This window comes from Tachyglossus aculeatus, chromosome Y4 (genome assembly GCF_015852505.1).
Source record: "Tachyglossus aculeatus isolate mTacAcu1 chromosome Y4, mTacAcu1.pri, whole genome shotgun sequence".
In the NCBI taxonomy this organism is placed as follows: domain Eukaryota; kingdom Metazoa; phylum Chordata; class Mammalia; order Monotremata; family Tachyglossidae; genus Tachyglossus; species Tachyglossus aculeatus.
The window spans coordinates 2,972,573-2,993,381 of record NC_052096.1 but is presented as its reverse complement, the minus strand read 5'-3'; the positions used below and the strand labels follow the sequence as shown (position 1 = coordinate 2,993,381).

At 56.5% G+C, this 20,809-nt stretch overlaps 3 protein-coding genes and 1 non-coding gene across 4 annotated transcripts in view; 1 reads left to right on the top strand and 3 right to left on the bottom strand.

Annotated features, from left to right (window-relative positions):
• Nucleotides 1–158: 158 nt before the first annotated feature.
• Nucleotides 159–3,076, bottom strand: TMEM102 (transmembrane protein 102). The gene is made up of 2 exons (XM_038768219.1): nt 2,863–3,076; nt 159–1,318 (listed from the first exon to the last, which is right to left on the bottom strand). Exons 1-2 carry the CDS (start codon nt 3,074–3,076, stop codon nt 174–176), a joined length of 1,359 nt encoding a protein of 452 aa, XP_038624147.1. The 3' UTR covers nt 159–173.
• Nucleotides 3,077–10,027: 6,951 nt separating this feature from the next.
• On the bottom strand, nt 10,028–12,110 carry LOC119947315 (spermatid maturation protein 1-like). Its single transcript, XM_038768947.1, is given in 5 exon segments — nt 10,028–10,669; nt 10,671–10,816; nt 11,045–11,102; nt 11,238–11,408; nt 12,009–12,110. Coding segments are annotated over 5 exon segments (1,104 nt in total). The 5' UTR covers nt 12,105–12,110; the 3' UTR covers nt 10,028–10,036.
• A 2,695-nt stretch (nt 12,111–14,805) lies between these two features.
• The window catches only part of NLGN2 (neuroligin 2), a 31,715-nt gene continuing 25,711 nt past the window's right edge, over nt 14,806–20,809 (bottom strand). The window contains exon 7 of the mRNA XM_038768577.1: nt 14,806–15,682. Coding sequence (XP_038624505.1) covers nt 14,806–15,682 — 877 coding nt within the window. The remainder of the gene's footprint in view (nt 15,683–20,809) is intronic.
• TRNAT-UGU lies at nt 18,007–18,079 on the top strand. The gene has a single exon. It is a non-coding gene; the product is annotated as a tRNA-Thr (tRNA).

Genomic DNA, 20,809 nt, shown 5'->3' with positions numbered 1-20,809 from the left:
GCCCGGCCCCTAGTAGGTGCTCAACAAATACCACAATCAGTGTCATCATTATTATCGTTATGAATTCATTCGTTCATTCATTCGTATTTACTGAGCGTTTACTGTGTGTGTTAATAATTAATTAATTAACGATTAATAAAATCCCGGCCGCGCCCCCCTCTACCAGCGTGTCTCTATGGGGCGCCGAGCCCTCCCACCCCGCCGCCCTTCCTGGCCGCTTTGGCCCCCTCCACCGCGGCCCGCAAGGCCCCCACGGGCTCCGCCCTCGCCCGGGCCAGCTCGGAGGCCATCCCGGAGGCGTCGGCGTCGGCGTCTCCCAGCAGGTCCCAGCCCTGCAGGAAGTAGTGGGGGAGTTCCCGGGTTTGCAGGCAGCGGGCCAGCTCGTCCAGGAGGCCGAGGCAGCAGGCGGCCGCGTTCTCGGGCCGGGCCAGGTAGAGGCCCGGCAGCCGTTCGCAGGCCCAGTAGAGCAGGGTCTTCAGCAGGTAGGCGACGGAGCCCGCGGGGTCGTCGTGGGCTCGGTGGTCGTCGAGGAGGAGGCCGCGGTTTCCGGCTGCCAAGGGTCGCAGCACGGCCTGGGCGGCGGCGTGGGCCTGCAGCAGGGGCGGCGGGACGCGGGCCTTGAGGCGCAGCTCCTGGCGGGCGAAGCAGAGGCGCCACGGCCCCCGCGGGGCGGGCCCCGGCACCAGGTAGTAGCCGTCGGGCTCCGGGCCCGGCTCGCCCGCCCAGGCGAGGGCCCGGGCCCCCCGCGGACGGCCGGGCAGGGCCACGGCGGGCACCAGGTCGTAGAGGAGGAGGCGGCGGGGCGGGGTGGACGTGGCCAGGAGGAGGGTGGTGACGGCGCCGTGGCGGGCGGCGTGGACCAGGCGCGGGCCTCCCGGGGCCGGGAAGCTGGCGGCCGCCGCCGCCGTCAAGCGGGAGAAAAACCAGGCGGCCACGAGGGCCGGGCAGAGCGTGGCGTCGTCCGCCTCAGCCACGTGCTCCCGCGTGCCCTCCCCGGCCGGCCCCGTCCCTTTGGCGTCACCGGGCGTCTCGTCTAATGGGGGGCCGCCGCACGCCAGGCAGTCCCGCCACGTCCTCTGGGCCGTGCCCGTGAGGCGAAGCCAATGGTGGCCCGGCGTGGCAGCGGCGACGCGCGGCGCCTCCCGCTCGTCCCCGAGCACGGGCACGAGCAGCGTGAAGGCGGCGTCGTAGTGCGGGCCTCGGGCGTAAGTCCCCAGCCGTCCGGGGCCCAAGTCCACGGAGCCGTCGCGGACCCCTCCGCGGAGCAGCAGGAGCTCGGTGCGGGCCGGGAAGCGGGGGTCGCGCCCGTGGGCCACGCCTGCATGGAGAATAATAATAATAATTGGCATTGATTAAGCGCTTACTATGTGCAAAGCACTGTTCCAAGCGCTGGGGAGGTTACAAGGTGATCAGGTTGTCCCATTGGGGGGGCTCAAAGCTGTCATCCCCGTTTTACCGATGAGGGAACTGAGGCCCAGAGAAGTGAAGTGACTTGCCCGAAGTCACACAGCTGATAGTTGGCGGAGCCGGGGTTTCGCCCGTGGGCCACGCCTGCACGGAGAATAATAATAATAATAATAATAATGATGGTATTTGGTAAGCGCTTACATGTGCAAAGCACTGTTTCAAGCGCTATGGAGGTTACAAGGTGATCAGGTTGCCCAAGGTGGGGGGCTCACAGTCTTCATCCCCATTTTACCAATGAGGGAACTGAGGAACAGAGAAGTGAAGTGACTTGCCCAAAGTCACACGGCTGATAGTTGGCGGAGCCGGGGTTTCATTCATTCATTCAATCGTGTTTATTGAGCGTTTACTGTGTGCAGAGCACTGGACTAAGCACTTGGGAAATCCAAGTTGGCAACATAGAGAGACGGTCCCTATCCAACAGTGGGCTCACAGTCTAGAAGGGGGAGACTGACAACAAAACAAAACATATTAATGAAATAAAATAAACAGAATAAATATGTATAAATAAAATAGAGTAATAAATACATACAAACATATACACATATTCATTCATACATTCATTCAATCGTATTTATTGAGCGCTTACTGTGTGCAGAGCACTGTATTAAGCGCTTGGGAAGTACAAGTTGGCAACATATAGAAATGGTCCCTACCCAACAGTGGGCTCACAGTCTAGAAGGTGGAGACAGAGAACAAAACAACATATTAACGAAATAAAATAGAATAAATATGTACAAATAAGATAAAGAAATAGAGTAATAAATCTGTACAAACATATATACATATAGACAGGTGCTGTGGGGAGGGGAAGGAGGTAAGGCGGTGGGGGGATGAGGATGGGGAGAAGGGGAAGAGGAAGGAGGGGGCTCAGTCTGGGAAGGCCTCCTGGAGGAGGTGAGCTCTCAGTAGGGATTTGAACTTGTACTTCCCAAGCGCTTAGTCCAGTGCTCTGCACACAGTAAGCGCTCAATAAATACGATTGAATGAATGAATTTGAACCCATGACCTCTGACTCCAAAGCCCAGGCTCTTTCCACTGAGCCACGCGGCTTCTCCAATAATAATAACGATGGCAAAATGGCAAAATAATGATGGCCATCAGGCAAAAACTTCTCACCCTCGGCTTCAAGGCTCTCCGTCCCCTCGCCCCCTCCTACTGTAAGCCCACTGTTGGGTAGGGACCGTCTCTATATGTTGCCAACTTGGACTTCCCAAGCGCTTAGTATAGTGCTCTGCACACAGTAAGCGCTCAATACGATTGAATGAATGACCGTCTCTATATGTTGCCGACTTGTACTTCCCAAGCGCTTAGTCCAGTGCTCTGCACACAGTAAGCGCTCAATAAATACGATTGAATGAATGAATGAGTGAATGAAGGAATGAATGAACTACTTACTGAGCAGGGAGAAGACAAAGTCTTTGGCCTGGATGAGGTCGGGGCCGGCCTGCGGACCCCCGGCCCAGCTCTCCTGCACCCCCAGTTCCTGGATCAGTTGCGTCAGCTCCCGCAGCTGGGCCCCCGAGCAGAAGTCGATGTCCGTGAGGGGCCGGGCGGGGGCCGGGGGGGGCGGCCCCCACCAAGGGGCGACCCCCCAGCCCCCCGATGCCATGACCTGCTGAGGAAACGGGGAAGGGGGACCACACAGGGGTGGAGAGACGGCAAGAGAGTAGACGGTGGAGAGAGGGTCATGGGTTCTTAACCCGCTTCCACCATGGATGCTTGTCTGCTGTGTGACCTTGGGTAAGTCACTTCTCTAGGCCTCAGTTCCCCCATCAGCAAAATGGGGATTGAGACTGAGAGCCCCGTGTGGGACAGGGACTGTGTCCGACTCGATGTGCTTAGTACAGTGCCTGCTACGTAGTCAGCGCTTAACCGATCCCACCATCGTTGTTCCGGCGCTTGGTACGGCGCCTGGCACATGGTAAACGCTCAGCGGGCACCCTCATCATCATTATTATTCTCCTCTGCTGCCTCTCCCTCCCGCTGCGGGCTTCAAATCGGATGCCGATTTGCATTTCGCTCATTTAATATCAGAAGAGTCCCGAGGTGGCTTTGGGGCCCGGCTGCGATGATGAGGCAGCGTGGCTCAGTGGAAAGAGCCCGGGCTTTGGAGTCACAAGGCATGGGTTCAAATCCCGGCTCCGCCAACTGTCAGCTGGGTGACTTTGGGCAAGTCACTTCACTTCTCTGGACCTCAGTTCCCTCACCTGTAAAATGGGGATTAAGACTGTGAGCCCCCCGTGGGACGACCTTTGTAACCTCCCCGGCGCTTAGAACAGTGCTCTGCACATAGTAAGCGCTTAAATGCCATTATTATTATTATTATTGTTATTAAGTCACTTAACTTCTCTGGGCCTCAGTTCCCTCATCTGTAAAATGGGGATTAAGACTGTGAGCCCCCCGTGGGACGACCTTTGTAACCTCCCCGGCGCTTAGAACAGTGCTTTGCACATAGTAAGCGCTTAAATGCCATTATCATTAGTATTATTATTATTATTAAGTCACTTAACTTCTCTGGGCCTCAGTTCCCTCATCTGTAAAATGGGGATTAAAACTGCGAGCCCCCCATGGGACAACCTGATCGCCTTGTAACCTCCCCAGAGCTTAGAACAGTGCTTTGCACATAGTAAGCACTTAATAAATGCCATTATTATTATTATTATTAAGTCACTTAACTTCTCTGGGCCTCAGTTCCCTCATCTGTAAAATGGGGATTAAAACTGCGAGCCCCCCGTGGGACAACCTGATCTCCTTGTAACCTCCCCAGCGCTTAGAACAGTGCTTTGCACATAGTAAGCACTTAATAAATGCCATTATTATTATTATTAAGTCACAACTTCTCTGGGCCTCAGTTCCCTCATCTGTAAAATGGGGATTATTATTATTAAGTCACTTCACTTCTCTGGGCCTCAGTTCCCTCATCTGTAAAATGGGGATTAAAATGGAGAGCCCCCCGTGGGACAACCTGATCTCCTTGTAACCTCCCCAGCGCTTAGAACAGTGATTTGCACATAGTAAGCGCTTAATAAATGCCATTATGATGATGATGATGATGATGAACAGTGATTTGCACATAGTAAGCGCTTAATAAATGCCATTATGATGATGATGATGATGGTGGCATGTCCTCTGCACCCCCTCCTCATCCCCCCAAAACCCCATCCTGTGACCCTGTGGGGTCACCTCTCCCTGCAACCCCCACTGCACCCCCTCCCCTTACCTGATGGGTAGTGGGGGGTCTGGTGGGGACCCCCTTTCTGCTCGGGGCTAGACTTGTTCCAGGTGAGAAATCCTCAGGTAACTTCCTTGTTCTCCCCTGCTCCCGCCCCTCTGAGCTCAGGTGGACCGTGGCTCCCCCGAGGCATGCTGGGAGATGTAGTCCCTTGCGGTAACTCCATCACCCGAAGCATCACGGGAGAGGCCCTCTTTCAATCAATCAATCAATCAATCAATCAATCAATCATATTTATTGAGCGCTTACTGTGTGCAGAGCACTGTACTAAGCCCTTGGGAAGTACAAGTTGGCAACACATAGAGACAATCCCTACCCAACAGTGGGCTCACGGTCTTTCGGTCTTCCCATCAATCAATCAGTGGTATTTGTTGAGCGCAACAATGACTCTCCCCCCCTCCCAAAGCCTTACTGAAGGCCCATCTCTTCCCTAAGAGGCCCTCCCTGACTAAACCCACCTTTCAATCAATCAATCAATCGTATTTATTGAGCGCTTACTGTGCGCAGAGCACTGGACTGAGCGCTAGGGAAGTACAAGTTGGCAACATATAGAGACAGTCCCTACCCAACAGTGGGCTCACAGTCTAGTAAAGTTCAGGACTAAGCAAATACCAAACCCAGGACTCCAGACGGAGGGAGAAACAGAGACGAGAGGAGAAAAAAAAAATGCAGCGAGCGTTTCAGGCGCGTTACTGTGATTAACTCTGAAATTTATTGAGCTCCCCAACTCAGAGCGTCCCACCAGAGGGGAAATTAGAGGCTGTAAAGCGATCCACTCACCGCCACGTTCCCACACGTTTAGAAGGCGGTAAACATGAACATAAAGGCGACTCCCGGAATAACGATGTTGAAAAGCATTTTTTGACTCCGGTGACATTTTGGCTTTTTTTGTTTGTTTGTTTCCGCCCCAGCCCTTGGCCTGGGACACTTGCTGTCAACTGCGACTCCCGAATTCCCGGGAGCCTCTCGGGTGTCAATCAATCAATCATATTTATTGAGCGCTTACTGTGTGCAGAGCACTGTTCTAAGCGCTTAGTACAGGTACAGGTGTCAGGCTAACTCCGGGCCATTCGCGGGGAAGGATGGCGGGCGGGGCGAACTGAGGGAGGAGAGGGGCGAGCAAGGACCGGTCCCTTCCCTCACGGGTCAGGCGGCGCTTTCCCTTTCTCCCACTCCCTTCTGCGTCACCTTGACTCGCTCCCTTTATTCATCGCCTCAGCCCCACAGCACTTAGGTCCAGCTCTGTCATTTATTTCTTTCTATTCATGTCTATCTCCCCCTCTAGACTGGAAGCTCTTTGTGGGCAGGGAATGTGTCCGTTATGTATTGTTATGTTGTCCTCTCCCAAGGATTTAGTACAGTGTTCTGCACACAGTAGATGCTCAATAAATACGACTGACTGATTTGACTACAGCAGAATTAGCAGACACGTTCCCTTCCCGTAACGATCTCACAGGGCTCCCGTCTGCCCTACTGCCACGACACGCTGGGAACCGTAGTTCCGGACTTCCTGGCTCCTTTTTTTTTTTCTTGATGGTATTTGTTAACCAATCAATGGTATTAATTGAGCACTACTAGGTAAAAAACACTGTACTAAGCACTTTGGAGAGTACAATATAACAGAACCAGCAAGATACGTCCCTGTTAAGCGCTTACTATGTGCCAGGCACCGTACTACGTGCTGAGGTAGATAGGAGATAATCGGGTTGGACACAGTCCCTGTCCCACATGGGGCTCACGGTTTAAATCCCCATTTTACAGACAAGGGAACTGAGGCTCAGAGAAGCGGAGCGATTTGCCCAAGGTCACACAGCAGACAGCCGGAGGAGCTGGGATTAGAACCCAGGCCCTCTGATTCCCAGCACTGGGCTCTTTCCACCGGGCCACGCAGCTTCTCGGTCGCCAGCAGTTCTGTCGTCGTCAGAGCGCGAATTGAAATGGGGGAGAAACGTTTATTGGACCTGGAGCCGGAGTTCGGCTTGGCTGAGAACAGTGTTTTCCGGAACGGAGCCGGCCAGGATGGCTTCTTTGAGGTCGGCGTTTAGACATTTGCTTCGGGATGGGGAATGTGTCACCCTCCCAGCCCGTTCTGTATGACGCTACCGCTTCACACTGTGAATATATTATTATCCACCTCCCCCCATCTAGACCGTAAGCTCGTTGTGGGCAGGGAACGGGAACGGGTCCATTTATTGCTGTACTCTACTCTCCCAAGCGCTTAGTACAGTGGTCGGCACACAGTAAGCGCTCAGTAAATACGACCGAATGAATGAACGAGTGAACGAATACCCAACCGAGCGTAGCACAATGCCTTCACGGTGGAGAAGCGGCGTGGACTAAACGGGCCGGGGATTAGGGTTCTGATCTTGTCTGCTGTGGGACCTTGGGCAAGTCACTTCACTTCTCTGGGCCTCAGTGTCCTCATCTGGAAAATGAGACTGACACTGTATTTATTTATTTATTTATTTTGCTTGTCCATATCTATTCTATTTATTTCATTTTGTTAGTATGTTTGGTTTTGTTCTCTGTCTCCCCCTTTTAGACTGTGAGCCCACTGTTGGGTAGGGACTGTCTCTATATGTTGCCGACTTGGACTTCCCAAGCGCTTAGTCCAGTGTTGTGCACACAGTAAGCGCTCAATAAATACGATTGATGATGATGATGATGATGATGAAAATGGGGGTTAAGACTGTGAGCCCCCTGTGGGACTCCCCTCTTCAAAGCCCCTTCTCCCCCTCCCTTCTGCGTCACCCTGACCCGCTCCCTTTATTCATCCCCCCTCCCAGCTCCACACCACTTATCGATCCATCATTGATTTATTTCTCCTAATGTCTGTCTCCCCCTTAGACCGTAAGCTCGCTGCGAGCGGGGAATGTGTCTGCCAACTCTGTTAGTTTGTACCCTCTCCCGAGTGCTTAGTACAGTGTTCTGCACATAGTAAATGCTTAAGAAATACTATTGACTGACTGACTGACCGAGAGTGGCTTGGGGATGAAGACTGTGAGCCCCACGTGGGACAACCTGATCTCCTTGTATCCCCCCAACGCTTAGAACAGTGCTTTGCACATAGTAAGGGCTTAACAAATACCATTCTCTTCTAGACTCTGAGCCCACTGTTGGGTAGGGACCGTCTCTATATGTTGCCAACTTGTACTTCCCAAGCGCGTAGTACAGTGCTCTGCACACAGTAAGCGCTCAATAAATACGATTGAATGAATGAATGCATGTGCCCGATCCAATTATCTTGCATCCCAGCACATAGTACAGTGCCTGGCACCAAACAAATACCATTTAAAAGAAACGTTAGCATTTGCTGCACACGACTTTTGAGATCATCCTCTAGGCCGGGAGATCACTGTGAGCGGGGAATGTGTCCACCGACTCTGTTGCATGGTGCTCTCTCTAGCGCTTAGTAAAGTGAGCCCACTGTTGGGTAGGGACTGTCTCTATATGTTGCCAACTTGTACTTCGTAAGCGCTTAGTACAGTGCTCTGCACACAGTAAGCGCTCAATAAATACGATTGATGATGATACACAGTAAGTGCTCAATAAATATGACTTTATTTTAGACTGTGAGCCCACTGTTGGGTAGGGACTATCTCTATATGTTGCCAACTTGTACTTCCCAAGCGCTTAGTACAGTGTTCTGCACACAGTAAGTGCTCAATAAATACGATTGATTGATTGATTGATTGACTTGTACATAGCTAATTTATTTTGTTAGCATGTTTGGTTTTGTTCTCTGTCTCCCCCTTTTAGACTGTGAGCCCACTGTTGGGTAGGGACTGTCTCTCTATGTTGCCAACTTGGACTTCCCAAGCGCTTAGTACAGTGCTCTGCACACAGTAAGCGCTCAATAAATACGATTGATTGATTGATTGATTGACTGCCTGATTCTGTCTCAACCGAGGGAGGTGGAGAGTTTCACTGGCCTTCTGCCTGGAAGTGAAGTTTGACTGTCCGAAGGGCAGAGCATGCTGGGAGTTGTAGTCTACTCCCAGGGCCGAAGGGGCAGAGCATGCTGGGAGTTGTAGTTTGGTTTCAGGGGCAGAAGAGCAGAGCACGCTGGGAGTTGTAGTCTTCTCCTTCATGGGTGGGAGGATGGGGAAACCAGGGAAACCTAGTTCCCACTGTAATCTCTCACGTCTTTAGGGAGTAAGCCTAGAAAGAGCTCAATAAATACTTCTCTGTGCCTCGGTTTCCTCATCTGTAAAATGGGGATTTCTGATGGGTTTTGGAAGCAAGTCTTTAACCATCATCATCATCATCAATCGTATTTATTGAGCGCTTACCGTGTGCAGAGCACTGTACTAAGCACTTGGGAAGTACAAGTTGGTAACGTAGAATGTGATTCCCCAAGCGGGACAGGGACTGTGCCTGACCGGATTAACTCGAATCGACCGCAGCGCTTAGAACAGTGCCTGGCGCATATTAAGCGCTTAACAGATACCATCGTTATTATTATTATTATTATTACTCCCTCCTATTTGGACTGGGAGCCCCATGTGGGACAGGGACTGGGTCCAACACGATTAGCTTTTATCTACCCCAGCGCTTAGTTCAGCGCCTGGCCCTGGCTTAACAAATATCATGAGAAAAAATGACCGATCGATCGATCGCTTGAAAGGAGGGTGGAACCTGTACACTGCCAAAGAGGGTTCGAGTGACTCGGTCTCCGTGACAACGGCTGGTTCAATTCCAACACCACTAGCCCCCAACCACAGCAGCGCGTCCTGTAGCCTGGAAGCAGTGCAGCCTAATGGCTAGAGACCTAGGTTCTCATCCTGGCTCCGACCCTTGTGTGCTGTGAGACCTTGGGCAAATCCCTTCACTTCTGTGTGCCTCGGTTCCCTCATCCGTAAAACGGGGATGAAGACTGTGAGCCCCATGTGAGACGGGCTGTGTTCCAACCTGATGACCTTGTATCTACCCCGGTGCTTAGAAGAGTGGTTGCCACATAATAATGTAATAGTTGTGCCGTTTGTTAGGCGCTTACTATATGCCCAGCACTGCCCAGCACACAGTAAGCGCTTGTTCTCTGTCTCCTCCTTTTAGACTGTGAGCCCACTGCTGGGTAGGGACTGTCTCTATACGTTACCAACTTGTACTTCCCAAGCGCTTAGTACAGTGCTCTGCACACAGTAAGCGCTCAATAAATACGATTGATGATAATGAGTACCTCGACTAACATGATTAATGACTGGAAGCTCCCCGTGGGCTGGGAGCGCGTCTCCCAACCCTGTCGCACCGTCCTCTCCCGAGCGGTCAGCAGAGTGCCGCGGCTGCAGCAGGCGCTCAATAAGCACCACGGCCCGATGGCTCGGCCCGCTCCTCTTTTTAATCGTCCTTCCCCTCTCGCTTGTAGCCGCTGGACCCGAACGGCTCCCAGGCCGGGCCCGCCATGGGTTGGTACCTCCAGTCCTGGTTCGGCTCCTCCAGGGTCCCGGGGGCGGCCGGAGGCGGGGCGGCGGGGGGCACCGGGGGCGAGACCTCCACCGACCCCTCGCGTACCCTCCGCCTGAGCTCTCGGGCGTCGTAGACCACGTGGCTGAGGGAGGGCCGGGGGCTGTGGCTCAGGGGCATCCAGGACGGGTTGGGGGGCACGGAAGAGCGGCGGGAGGATGGTGGGGAGCCTGGGTCCGGGTTGGACCTACGGCCGGTGGGCTCGGGGCCGCCGGGGGGGACGCCTACCGAGTAGCCGTAGGCCTCGGCTCCCGGCTCGGCGCCTCCGGCCGATGCCCGCCTAGACGTGGTACCCCCCAGGCCCGGGGGGAAGCGGACGCCCACGGGGGCCGGGGCCGGGAGGCTTCCCCGGTGGTTCCAGATCCCCGGGGCTGTCCCGGGGTACGGGGGAACCGGCCCGTCCCAGCCGTGGCGGCAGGACGAGGGGCGGCGGGGCCAGGAGGCCTTCTCATCGTCCATGTCGGGGGCCCAGGGGTCCGGGGCGCTGGGCCCGTGGCGGCAGCGGGGGGGCCGGCGGGGTCAGCGTCAGCTTCACGGGGTCCATGGTGCAGCGGACCCGGACGTCGGGGGCCGGCGGGCTGAGGCGGTGGTCCGGGACCCCCGGGAAGTGGGGGCGCAAAGCCGGGGGGCCGGCCGGGGCTGGGAGGCCGGGGCCTGGGAGGAGAAGCTGAGGACCCCTGAGTGGGGGGTCGGGGGGGGGAGGGGGAGGGCGGCCGGGCGTCGGGGAAGACAGGTGGGGGCGGGGGTGGGGGGTAGAAGGAGGAAGATAGGTCGGGGACCGGGGGGAAGGCAGGTGGGGTCACGGGGATAGGAGGTAGACAGACAGGAAGGGAAGGGGAGATTCTCGGCAGGGACGGGAACTAGGTTGGTTTCCATACTCACATTTTGGGCAAAAATAATGGAAAACTCTGCGTAGGGAACCTCGGAGGCGGCGCCAGATCTGGAGGTATCCAAGGCACGGTAGTTTGAAGGCCCGCCGTCCTCCCCCACGGCCTCCCGGTGCCGAGGCCCTCCCGGGCTCTGGGCCCCCGCCTCGTGCTGCCGCCCCAGGCCCGCGCCACCTCCCCGACCTCACCAGCGTCACCAGGTTGAGGCCGATGTTGATGGCGATGATGAGGCCGAGCAGGAGGAGGACGGCGTCCCCCAGGTCCTGGCAGGCCTCCGGGTGGGAGCCCGGGCAGGAGGACGAAGACGGCGAGGAGAAGGAGGAGGAGGAGCACGAGCCCGGGGCCTCGTGGTGGGCATGCTGAGCCATGGGGGAGGTAAAGACCCAGCTCAGGCCGGGGCCGCCCCCTCGCCCGGCGGGGGCAGGGCCGGAGGGGAGGTCGGGACGGGGAGGTGATCACGGCAGGGAAAGGGCCGGGTCACAATGGGGCTGGGCCTACCGACCTGGGCCACTCTTGGGTCTTGCCCAGGAAATGTCTGTCCCCCCTGCCCCACCCGGGGTCTCACGCCTAGCACAGGGTTCACCCCCTTAGGATGGGAGGGCGGGCAGACACACACATACATACACATATTTACGCACACACATACACACACCCAGTACATAGCTCTTCCCCCCAGCACACTCGTTACAGGAGTCTGTTCCCCTTGGGGTGGACACATACACACCCACATACATACATACGTCCAGTACAGCGCTCTCACCCCTTGGGCAGTCACATACACACCAAAACACACACACAGACCCCCGGGCCTGGTGAACTCCCACCCCCGAGCTCCCTCCCGCCCCTCACCATCCCTGGTGGGGACCCTCCACCCTCCACCGGTCGTCATCTACCGCCACCCCCGGGGACCAGGTAAGCCCCATTTCCCTTTTCTCCCCTTCCCTGGCGGCTCCACCCACCCCCCACCGGCCCCACATCCCGAGGGGCTGCGTCTCCGATCCTGGCCCGATCCGACGCCTCTGTCTCCGGCTCCTAATCGGTTCATCAGTGGCCATCTCTCGCCTTCCACGGACACCTTGTTACCATGGCAACCCTTGCCCCATTCCCCCCCACCCAGCCCACCTCCTCCCCTCTAAATGGATAGGCCGGGCCCAGCTCCCGTGACAGGAAGTAGTGGCAACATGGTTTCCATGGCAACTCCAAGGACTCATCTTCCCCCCCACCCCGGGGACCCCCACTTGGAAGCTGGGGGATTGGGGGTGTCTTGGGGCAGAGGGCCTCTCCGGTCTTTCTCGGCCTTTGGGGATGTGCCCCGTGGCAGGCTTCTCTGGCACCCCAGGGAACCAGGCGGTCCATCCCCCGGCCCCGGCCGGTCCCCTCCTGAACGCCCCCTCTCCAAACAGCAGCTCTCCATCTTCCCTGCCCACCTCGGGAGCGGAGCCGGCCCGTCCCCTTGCCCCCCACCCCGGCCCGGGCCCCCAGGGACCGAGCCGGTCAGTCCCTGGAATCACAGCCAGCTACAGGAACAGTTAAACTTTTATATTTACAATAATTCTTCATCATCTCTTGCAAGGTTTAAAAATGTGTACAGAGCTGCGGGGGTGGAGAGAGGCGTTGGTGGGGCTTAGGGTCCGTGGCTGAATCCGGGGGCGGGGGTCATCGTCGGCCTCTGTCCTGCCCCCCTCCCTGCCACCCCCCTATTCCCTATTCTGGGCCCTGCCTGTCTCGGCCTTTGGGAGGTGGATGGGGACTTGGGGGAGGCGGATGAGTAGAGATTGGGGGAGTCTGAGGGAAGAGGGATCTGGGAACTTCTCGGGGGGGTAGGGGGCAGGGAGAGGTGGGGGATGATGGAGGTTTGACCTGATGGGGCTCATGGAGGTGTGGAGATGGTGGTGATGGGATGGGAGAACTGGAAAGATGAGAGTCTTGGGTTTGGAGGCACAGGAGCGGCGGAACCGGCATTTGGGGGGTTAGGGGTGTTGGGGGGTCTGGGGGGGAATAGACTGGGGAGGCTGGTGTTGGGGGGGGGGGTGGCACGGAGGTCATGGGTCCCCAGCTCTGCCCAGGTCAGTCAGTCTCCTGGGATCTGAGGCAGGGGAGGGAACAGCTCTTCCTCCCCCTGACAAATTTACAAGTTTGGCACTGAATTCCCGTCTCTCTTCTAATCTTTTTCCCGGTTCCCAACCCGTCCTGCCCGCCCCACGGCACCTTTTCCGGGAGGACTTCTCAAATGCTTGCGCCCCCACCCCCACCCCCTACGAATCCCTCCCTCTGGGGTCTTCCTGGCATTCCTCCCCTGGAGCCTCCTTGACGCCCCCCAATCCCTGGTCCAGCTGCTCGCCGACCCCCGCCTCCGGACCCCCCTCCGGGGACGGCGGGGGCGGAAGGGAACAGGGAGGCAGTTGAGGGTGGTGGTGGCGGGAGGGACCCAGAGACGGTGACGAAGGGACAGAGTGACACAGAGACAGACGAGGGGAGAGAGGGAGATGAGGCCGGCAGAGACGGAGCAAGAGGGGGACGCGGAGGGAGACAGCCTGAGTCCCAAAGCTCCACAGGCAGAGACCGAGGGCAAAGTCCGGGGGTGGGGGGTAGGGAAGGGACAGGGGAGGAAAGAGGGGAGTTTTGAGTTCTCGGCCCCTTGGTCTCCATCCATTCCCCCGCTCCCTGCCCACAGCCACCATAACCTCCGCCCTGACCTCTGACCCTTCGCCAGCCCCGACCTGAGACTCCTTGGCACGTTTTGGGGAGGGGCCTGGCTCCGGCCCCTCGGCTCCCAACCCGGGTTTGGCACAGATGGCCGCTGGTGAGAGGAGGGAGAGACAGAGAGAGATAGAGAGAGAGACAGAAAGAGAGAGAGAGGAGGCCTGACCCTTGCTGGCAGCCCCAGGGCTCCCGCAAACATGCAGGGGGGCCCATTCAGGCTCCAGCGACAACGCAAGGGTGGCAGGGGTGGGGAGGGGGGGTGTTTGTACAAAATAAACCACTCTGTCTGTGTCCCCCCGCACCCCCCGTGGATTTCCGGGCCAGGGACTGGGGAGGGAGGAGCCTGGGGTCGGGGAGAAGGGAACAACGGAGAGGGGCCTGGGGGTCCGGAAGAGAGGGCATTTACGGGAGAGGTCCGCTTGGCCTGCCCGGCCTGTGTTCGTGAGGAAAACCCTGCTTGGGGCTGGGGAACGGGCCTCCCCGTGGCTTAGTGTGTTCCACCCGGGTGTCGGAGGGGTGTCCATTCTCCCCGGCCCCCGGTCCCGTCTCTTCCCGCGACGGGCCGTTCTCCGGGTGGGCCGCGGCCCCTCGGCCCGGCCCGCGGTTGGCCGGGACGGAGCTCGCGGATATCTCCGGCTGGGCGGAGGAGGGTCCGTGGAAGCCTCCTCAAACGGGCTGGGGCCGGGGGTCGGGGGCGGACCCCCCTCTCTCCCCGGGGGGCACGGTTCGCCGAGGCCGGACCCCGAGCTCCCCCCGCCACGCGGCGAGGCCGCGGCTTCGCGCGGGGTAGCCCGTCCGCGTCCGGGCCCGGAGTCCGCCTCCCCGGGGTCGGCGGGGAGACCCGAGTCTGTGGGTACAAAACGCATCTCCCGCCGGGGGGGCGGGGGGGGGAGCCCCCGTGGAGGCCCAGGTCCCCGCCCGGGGGCAGAGGGGCCCGGCGGCCTCTCGTCCGGGAGTCCCCGGTTGGGAGAGGCCGCGCACGTGCCGTCCCCCCTCCCCCTCCCCGTCCCCCCGGGGTCCGGGGCTGGGGAGGGGTGGGGGGGAGACGGGCCCCTATACCCGGGTGGTGGAGTGGGGGTGGGGCAGCGTGTTGTTGTGGCCGGCGGGCGGGGGCGGGGGCGGCGGGAAAGGGCCGAAGGGGTGCAGGCCCGGCGGCGGAGGCCCCAGGCCGGCGGGCAGCAGCGTGATGGCGCCGGGGGCCAGCAGGGGCACGTCGTCGGGGGCCCGGCGCAGCGCCAGGGTGTAGTCGGGCGGGCAGGCCGGGCGCAGGCCCTCCCCGGGGTCCCCGGCCGCCCCCGCGGCCCCCCGCTTCAGCTGCAGCGACACCAGCTCCTCCTCGGCCCCGGCCCCCAGCAGCTCGTGGGGGGCGGCGGGGAGCGGGCCCGACCCGGGGGGCCCCCCGGCCCCGGCCCCCGGCGGGCTGAGGCGACGCCGGAGCTCGTGCCGCCGATCCCGCTTGTAGTAGAGGGCGGCGAAGGCCAGGATGTTGAGGAAGAGGAGGGAGGCGCCCACGGCCACGGTGACGCTCAGCTCGGCCGAGTAGTCCCGCGTGTCGCCGGGGAAGCGGTCGTAGGCCCGGGGGCCCAGGCCCGGCTCGGGCTCCGGGGCCGGGGCCGGAGTCGGGGCCGGGGCCCGGCGGGTGGCGGCCGGGGCCGGGGGCCCCCCGGGCCGGGGCGGCCAGCGGGTGGCATGGGGCGGCTGGCGGGTGGTGGTGGTGAAGATGTCGGCGTGGAGGTTGTGCAGGTGCGGGACCAGCTCCAGCCAGAAGGCCACCTTGTTGGCCCGGTAGTTGTCGCGGACGCGCGGCTTGAGCCCGATGTGCAGGTACTGCTTGTCCTTGCTGTTGAACTTGGCCCACACCACCTCCTCGAAACGGTTCGGCTTCGTGTGGATGAACTTGGTGTCCTGGGGGACCGGCTGGTTGGGGTCCCTGTGGGCGGGGGGCCGGGGGGGGGGACGGTCAGAGGGGCCGGACGGGGGACGGGGCCGGGCCCAACCTCAGACCGGCGGACGGTCGGAGGAGCCGACTGGGGTGAAGCCGAGCTAAGGCCGGGGGGCGGGGGACGCGGAGAGGCACGGGGAGGTCGGGGCGGGAAGGCGGAGGTGGCCGGAGAGGAGACGCAGAGAAATGGGAATCGAGAGGCAGAGACGGGACAGAGGGGAAGGAAATAGGAATGACGAGACGGGGACGGGGGGCCGAGAGACGGAGGAGGAGAGGAGGGAAAGTGGGGCCGAAGAGACAAGGACGGCAAGGGGGATTGAGAGACGGAGAGAAGGGATTCCCGGAGAAATGGGAACCGGGAGACAGAGACAGTTGGAGGGATTGACAGGAAGAAAGACGGAGATGACTGAGACAGAGACGGCTGGGGGACTGAGAGACAGGGAGACCTGACAGGGAGAGATGGGGATGACGAGACAGAGACGGCAAAGGGGACTGAGAGACGGAGAGATGGATATGAAGAGACAGCCCTGACTTCTCTCTCACCTTCTCTGTGGTCTCGCATTTCTTCCTGCTTTCAGGACATCTCTACCACCACCACCTCAAACTTAACGTGTCTTCATTCAATCGTATTTCATTCGATCGTATTTACAGAGCGCTTACCGTGTGCCTCCCACCCAAACCCTCGCCCGCTCTTTCCATCACCGTAAACTACACCACCACCCTCCCTACCTCACAAACCCTCGACCTCGGCATTACCCTCGACTCGTTTCTCTCATCCAACCCGCCCGTTCCATCTGTCGCCAAACCCTGCCGGTTCAACCTCCACGACATCGCTAAAATCCGCCTCTCCTCTCCGTCCACACTGCTATCCCGTCGATCCAAGCACTTCTCCTACCCCGCCTGGATGACCGCATCAGCCTCCTCGCCGATCTCCCGGCCTCCTGTCCCTCCCCACTCCGGTCCATACTTCACTCTGCCGGCCGGATCATTTTTCCACAGAAACGTTCAGTCCCCGTCTCCCTACTCCTCGAGAACCTCCAGCGGTTGCCCAGCCACCTCCGCATCAAACAGAAACTCCTCACCGTCGGCTTTAAACTTTAGACTGTGAGCCCACTGTTGGGTAGGGACCATCTCTATATGTTGCCAACTTGTACTTCCCAAGCGCTTAGTCCAGTGCTCTGCACACAGTAAGCGCTCAATAAATACGATTGATTGATTGATTGATTGATTTAAAGCCCACGATCCCCTCGCCCCCTCCTACCTCGCCTGGCTGCTCTCCTACTCCGACCCAGCCCGCACACTTCTGTCCTCCAACACCAACCTACTCTCCGTTCCTCCATCTCGTCTATCTCGCCGACTCCTTACCCTCATCCTGCCTCTGGCCTGGAAAGCCCTCCCTCTTCATATCCAACAGACCGCCGCTCTCCCCCACCTTCAAAACTCCCTGAAAATCCCATCTCTTTCCAAGAGGACTTCCCCAGTTAAGTCCTCTTTTCCCCTACCCCCTTTAAGCATTTGATATTCACCGTAATGATAATAATAATAATAATGGCGTTTGCTAAGCGCTTACTATGTGCCAAGCACTGTTCTAAGCGCTGGGGGGATACAAGGTGATCAGGTTGTCTCACGTGGGGCTCACAGTCTTAATCCCCATTTTACAGATGAGGTAACTGAGGCTCAGAGAAGTTAAGCGACTTGCCCAATGTCACACAGCAGACATATTCTATTTATTTTATTTTGTTAGTATGTTTGGTTTTGTTCTCTGTCTCCCCCTTTTAGACTGTGAGCCCACTGTTGGGTAGGGACTTTCTCTATATGTTGCCAATTTGTACTTCCCAAGCGCTTAGTACACTGCTCTGCACATAGTAAGCGCTCAATAAATACGATTGATGATGATATGGCAGAGGCAGGATTAGAACCCATGACCTCTGGCTCCCAAGCCCGGGCTCTTTCCAAGCCCCACAGCACTTCAGTACCTATCCATACTTTATTCGTATTGATGTCTGTTTTGTTTTGTTGTCTGTCTCCCCCTTCTAGACTGTGAGCCCGTTTTTGGGTAGGGACCGTCCTTATATGTTGCCAACTTGGACTTCCCAAGCGTTTAGTACAGTGCTCTGCACACAGTAAGCGCTCAATAAACACGATTGAATGAATGAATGTCTGCCTCCCCCTCTAGACGGTAAGCTCCTTGTGGGCAGAGAACGTGTCTATCAATTCTGTCGTACTGCATTTTCCCAAGTGCTTAGTACAGTGCTCTTGCGCACAGTTAGCACTCAAAAAAACCCCTTGATTTGATTAATGGAGGGATGTCTGGCTCCGTAGCTCAGGGGTTAGAGCACTGGTCTTGTAAACCAGGGGTCGCGAGTTCATATCTCGCTGGGGCCTCTATAGCCTCGCCTTTTTTAAGCGCTTAGTACAGTGCTCTGCACACAGTAAGCGCTCAATAAATATGATTGATGATTGACAGGCAGAGGATGAGAGACAGACTGATAGGAATGATAAGCCAGAGACGGCTAGAGGGATTGAGAGACAGAGAGATGTGAGGCAGAGAAATAGGAGTGAAGAGACAGAAACCGATGGAAAAGATCAAGAGGGAAAACGGCCGGAATGAAGAAAGAGACAGTTGGAGGGATTTAGAGACAGGGAAGCAGCAACACGTGGATTGGGAAAAGGTCTTGGAGTAGGAGGAACTGCGTTCTAATACCAGCTTCTGCTGTATGACCTTGGGCAAGTCATTTGACTTCTCTGTACCTCAGTTACCACATCTGTAAAACGGGGATTCAGACTCTGACCCCCTTTGGGCCGACCTGATGACCTTGTATCTACCCCAGCGCCTAAAACAGTGCTTGGCACATAGTAAGCGCTTAACTCACGTGGGACGGGGACCGTGTCTGATCTGATTATCTGGGATCAATCCTAGCGCTTAGTTCGGTGCTGGGCACGTGGTAAGCGCTTAACAAACACGCCAGTTATGATCGTTTTATCAAGGTCCTGGATTTCCCAGCATCCGGATCCGTGTCGTCCCTTCCGCCAACTCTAGCGCTTAATCCTCCTTAGCGCTTGTATCTGTCTGTCTGTCTGCTGAATTCATTTTGGGATCTGTGGTTCGAAATGTATGTATTCGTTATTATTTGTCTTCCCCCATTAGAATGTAAGCGCCTTATAATAATTACAGTACTTGTTAAGCGCTTACTATGTGTCAAGCACTGTTCTAACCATAGTGGAGGTGAGGGTGGGGGATATGGAGTTATCAGTTTGGACCCATTCCCTGTTTCGCATGGGGCTCACAATCTAGGTGGGAGGGAGTATCAGTGAATAAATCAATCGTATTTATTGAATTGTTATTGTGTGCAGAGCACTGTCCTGAGCGTTTGGGAGACGACAACACAGTATAACAGGCACATTCCCTGCCTGCAACGATCTTACAGTCTAGAAGGGTAGGATTTAATCCCCATTTTACAGTTGAAACTGAGGCAGAGAGCAAGGAAGTGACCTGCCCAAAGTCACACGGCAGGACCATGGCGGAGCCGGGATTAGAACCCAGGTCCATTGACTCCCAGGCACAGGCTCTTCCCACTAGGCCACACTGCTTCTATTTCCTTATGAAGAGTATATTGTACTCTCCCAAGCACTTAGTACAGTGTTCTGCACACAGTAAACGTTCAATAAATACGATTGACAGACAGACAGCAGGCGCGTCACTTCATTATTCTGTACTTCCCAAGCATCTAATACAGTGCACCACCCCAAGTGGGTGTTCAATAAATGCTATTACTACTACTACTGATACTACAAGGACGCTACCCTGAAGGAACTTGACAACTCTAATGGGGCAGGGCATATGTCTGGTATACTGTTACACCGTGCTCTCCCAAGTACTTAAGACAGTGCTCTGCACACAGTAAACGTTCAATAAATACGATTGACAGACAGACAGGAGGCGCGCCACTTCATTATTCTGTACTTTCCAAGCATCTAGTACAGTGCACCACCCCAAGTGGGTGTTCAATAAATGCTATTACTACTACTACTGATACTACAAGGACCCTACCCTGAAGGAACTTGACAACTCTAATGGGGCAGGGCATATGTCTGGTATATTGTTACACCGTACTCTCCCAAGTACGTAAGACAGTGCTCTGCACACAGTAAACCTTCAATAAATACGATTGACAGACAGACAGGAGGCGCGTCACTTCATTATTCTGTACTTTCCAAGCATCTAGTACAGTGCACCACCCCAAGTGGGTGTTCAATAAATGCTATTACTACTACTACTGATACTACAAGGACCCTACCCTGAAGGAACTTGACAACTCTAATGGGGCAGGGCATATGTCTGGTATATTGTTACACCGTGCTCTCCCAAGTACTTAAGACAGTGCTCTGCACACAGTAAACGTTCAATAAATACGATTGACAGACAGACAGCAGGTGCGTCACTTCATTATTCTGTACTTTCCAAGCATCTAGTACAGTGCACCACCCCAAGTGGGTGTTCAATAAATGCTCTTACTACTACTACTGATACTACAAGGACCCTACCCTGAAGGAACTTGACAACTCTAATGGGGCAGGGCATATGTCTGGTATATTGTTACACCGTGCTCTCCCAAGTACGTAAGACAGTGCTCTGCACACAGTAAACGTTCAATAAGTACGATTGACAGACAGACAGGAGGCGCGTCACTTCATTATTCTGTACTTTCCAAGCATCTAGTACAGTGCACTACCCCAAGTGGGTGTTCAATAAATGCTATTACTACTACTACTGATACTACAAGGACGCTACCCTGAAGGAACTTAACAACTCTAATGGGGCAGGGCATATGTCTGGTATATTGTTACACTGTACTCTCCCAAGTACTTAAGACAGTGCTCTGCACACAGTAAACGTTCAATAAATACGATTGACAGACAGACAGGAGGCGCATCACTTCATTATTCTGTACTTTCCAAGCATCTAGTACAGTGCACCACCCCAAGTGGGTGTTCAATAAATGCTCTTACTACTACTACTGATACTACAAGGACCCTACCCTGAAGGAACTTGACAACTCTAATGGGGCAGGGCATATGTCTGGTATATTGTTACACCGTGCTCTCCCAAGTACG

Coding starts and splice junctions, on each gene's coding strand:
- TMEM102 (XM_038768219.1), bottom strand. CDS start 3,076: ATGGCATCGGGGGGCTGGGGGGTCGCCCCTTGGTGGGGGCCGCCCCCC. Junction 1,319..2,862: donor CTTTGTCTTCTCCCTGCTCA/GTAAGTAGTTCA, acceptor TTCTCCATGCAG/GCGTGGCCCACGGGCGCGAC.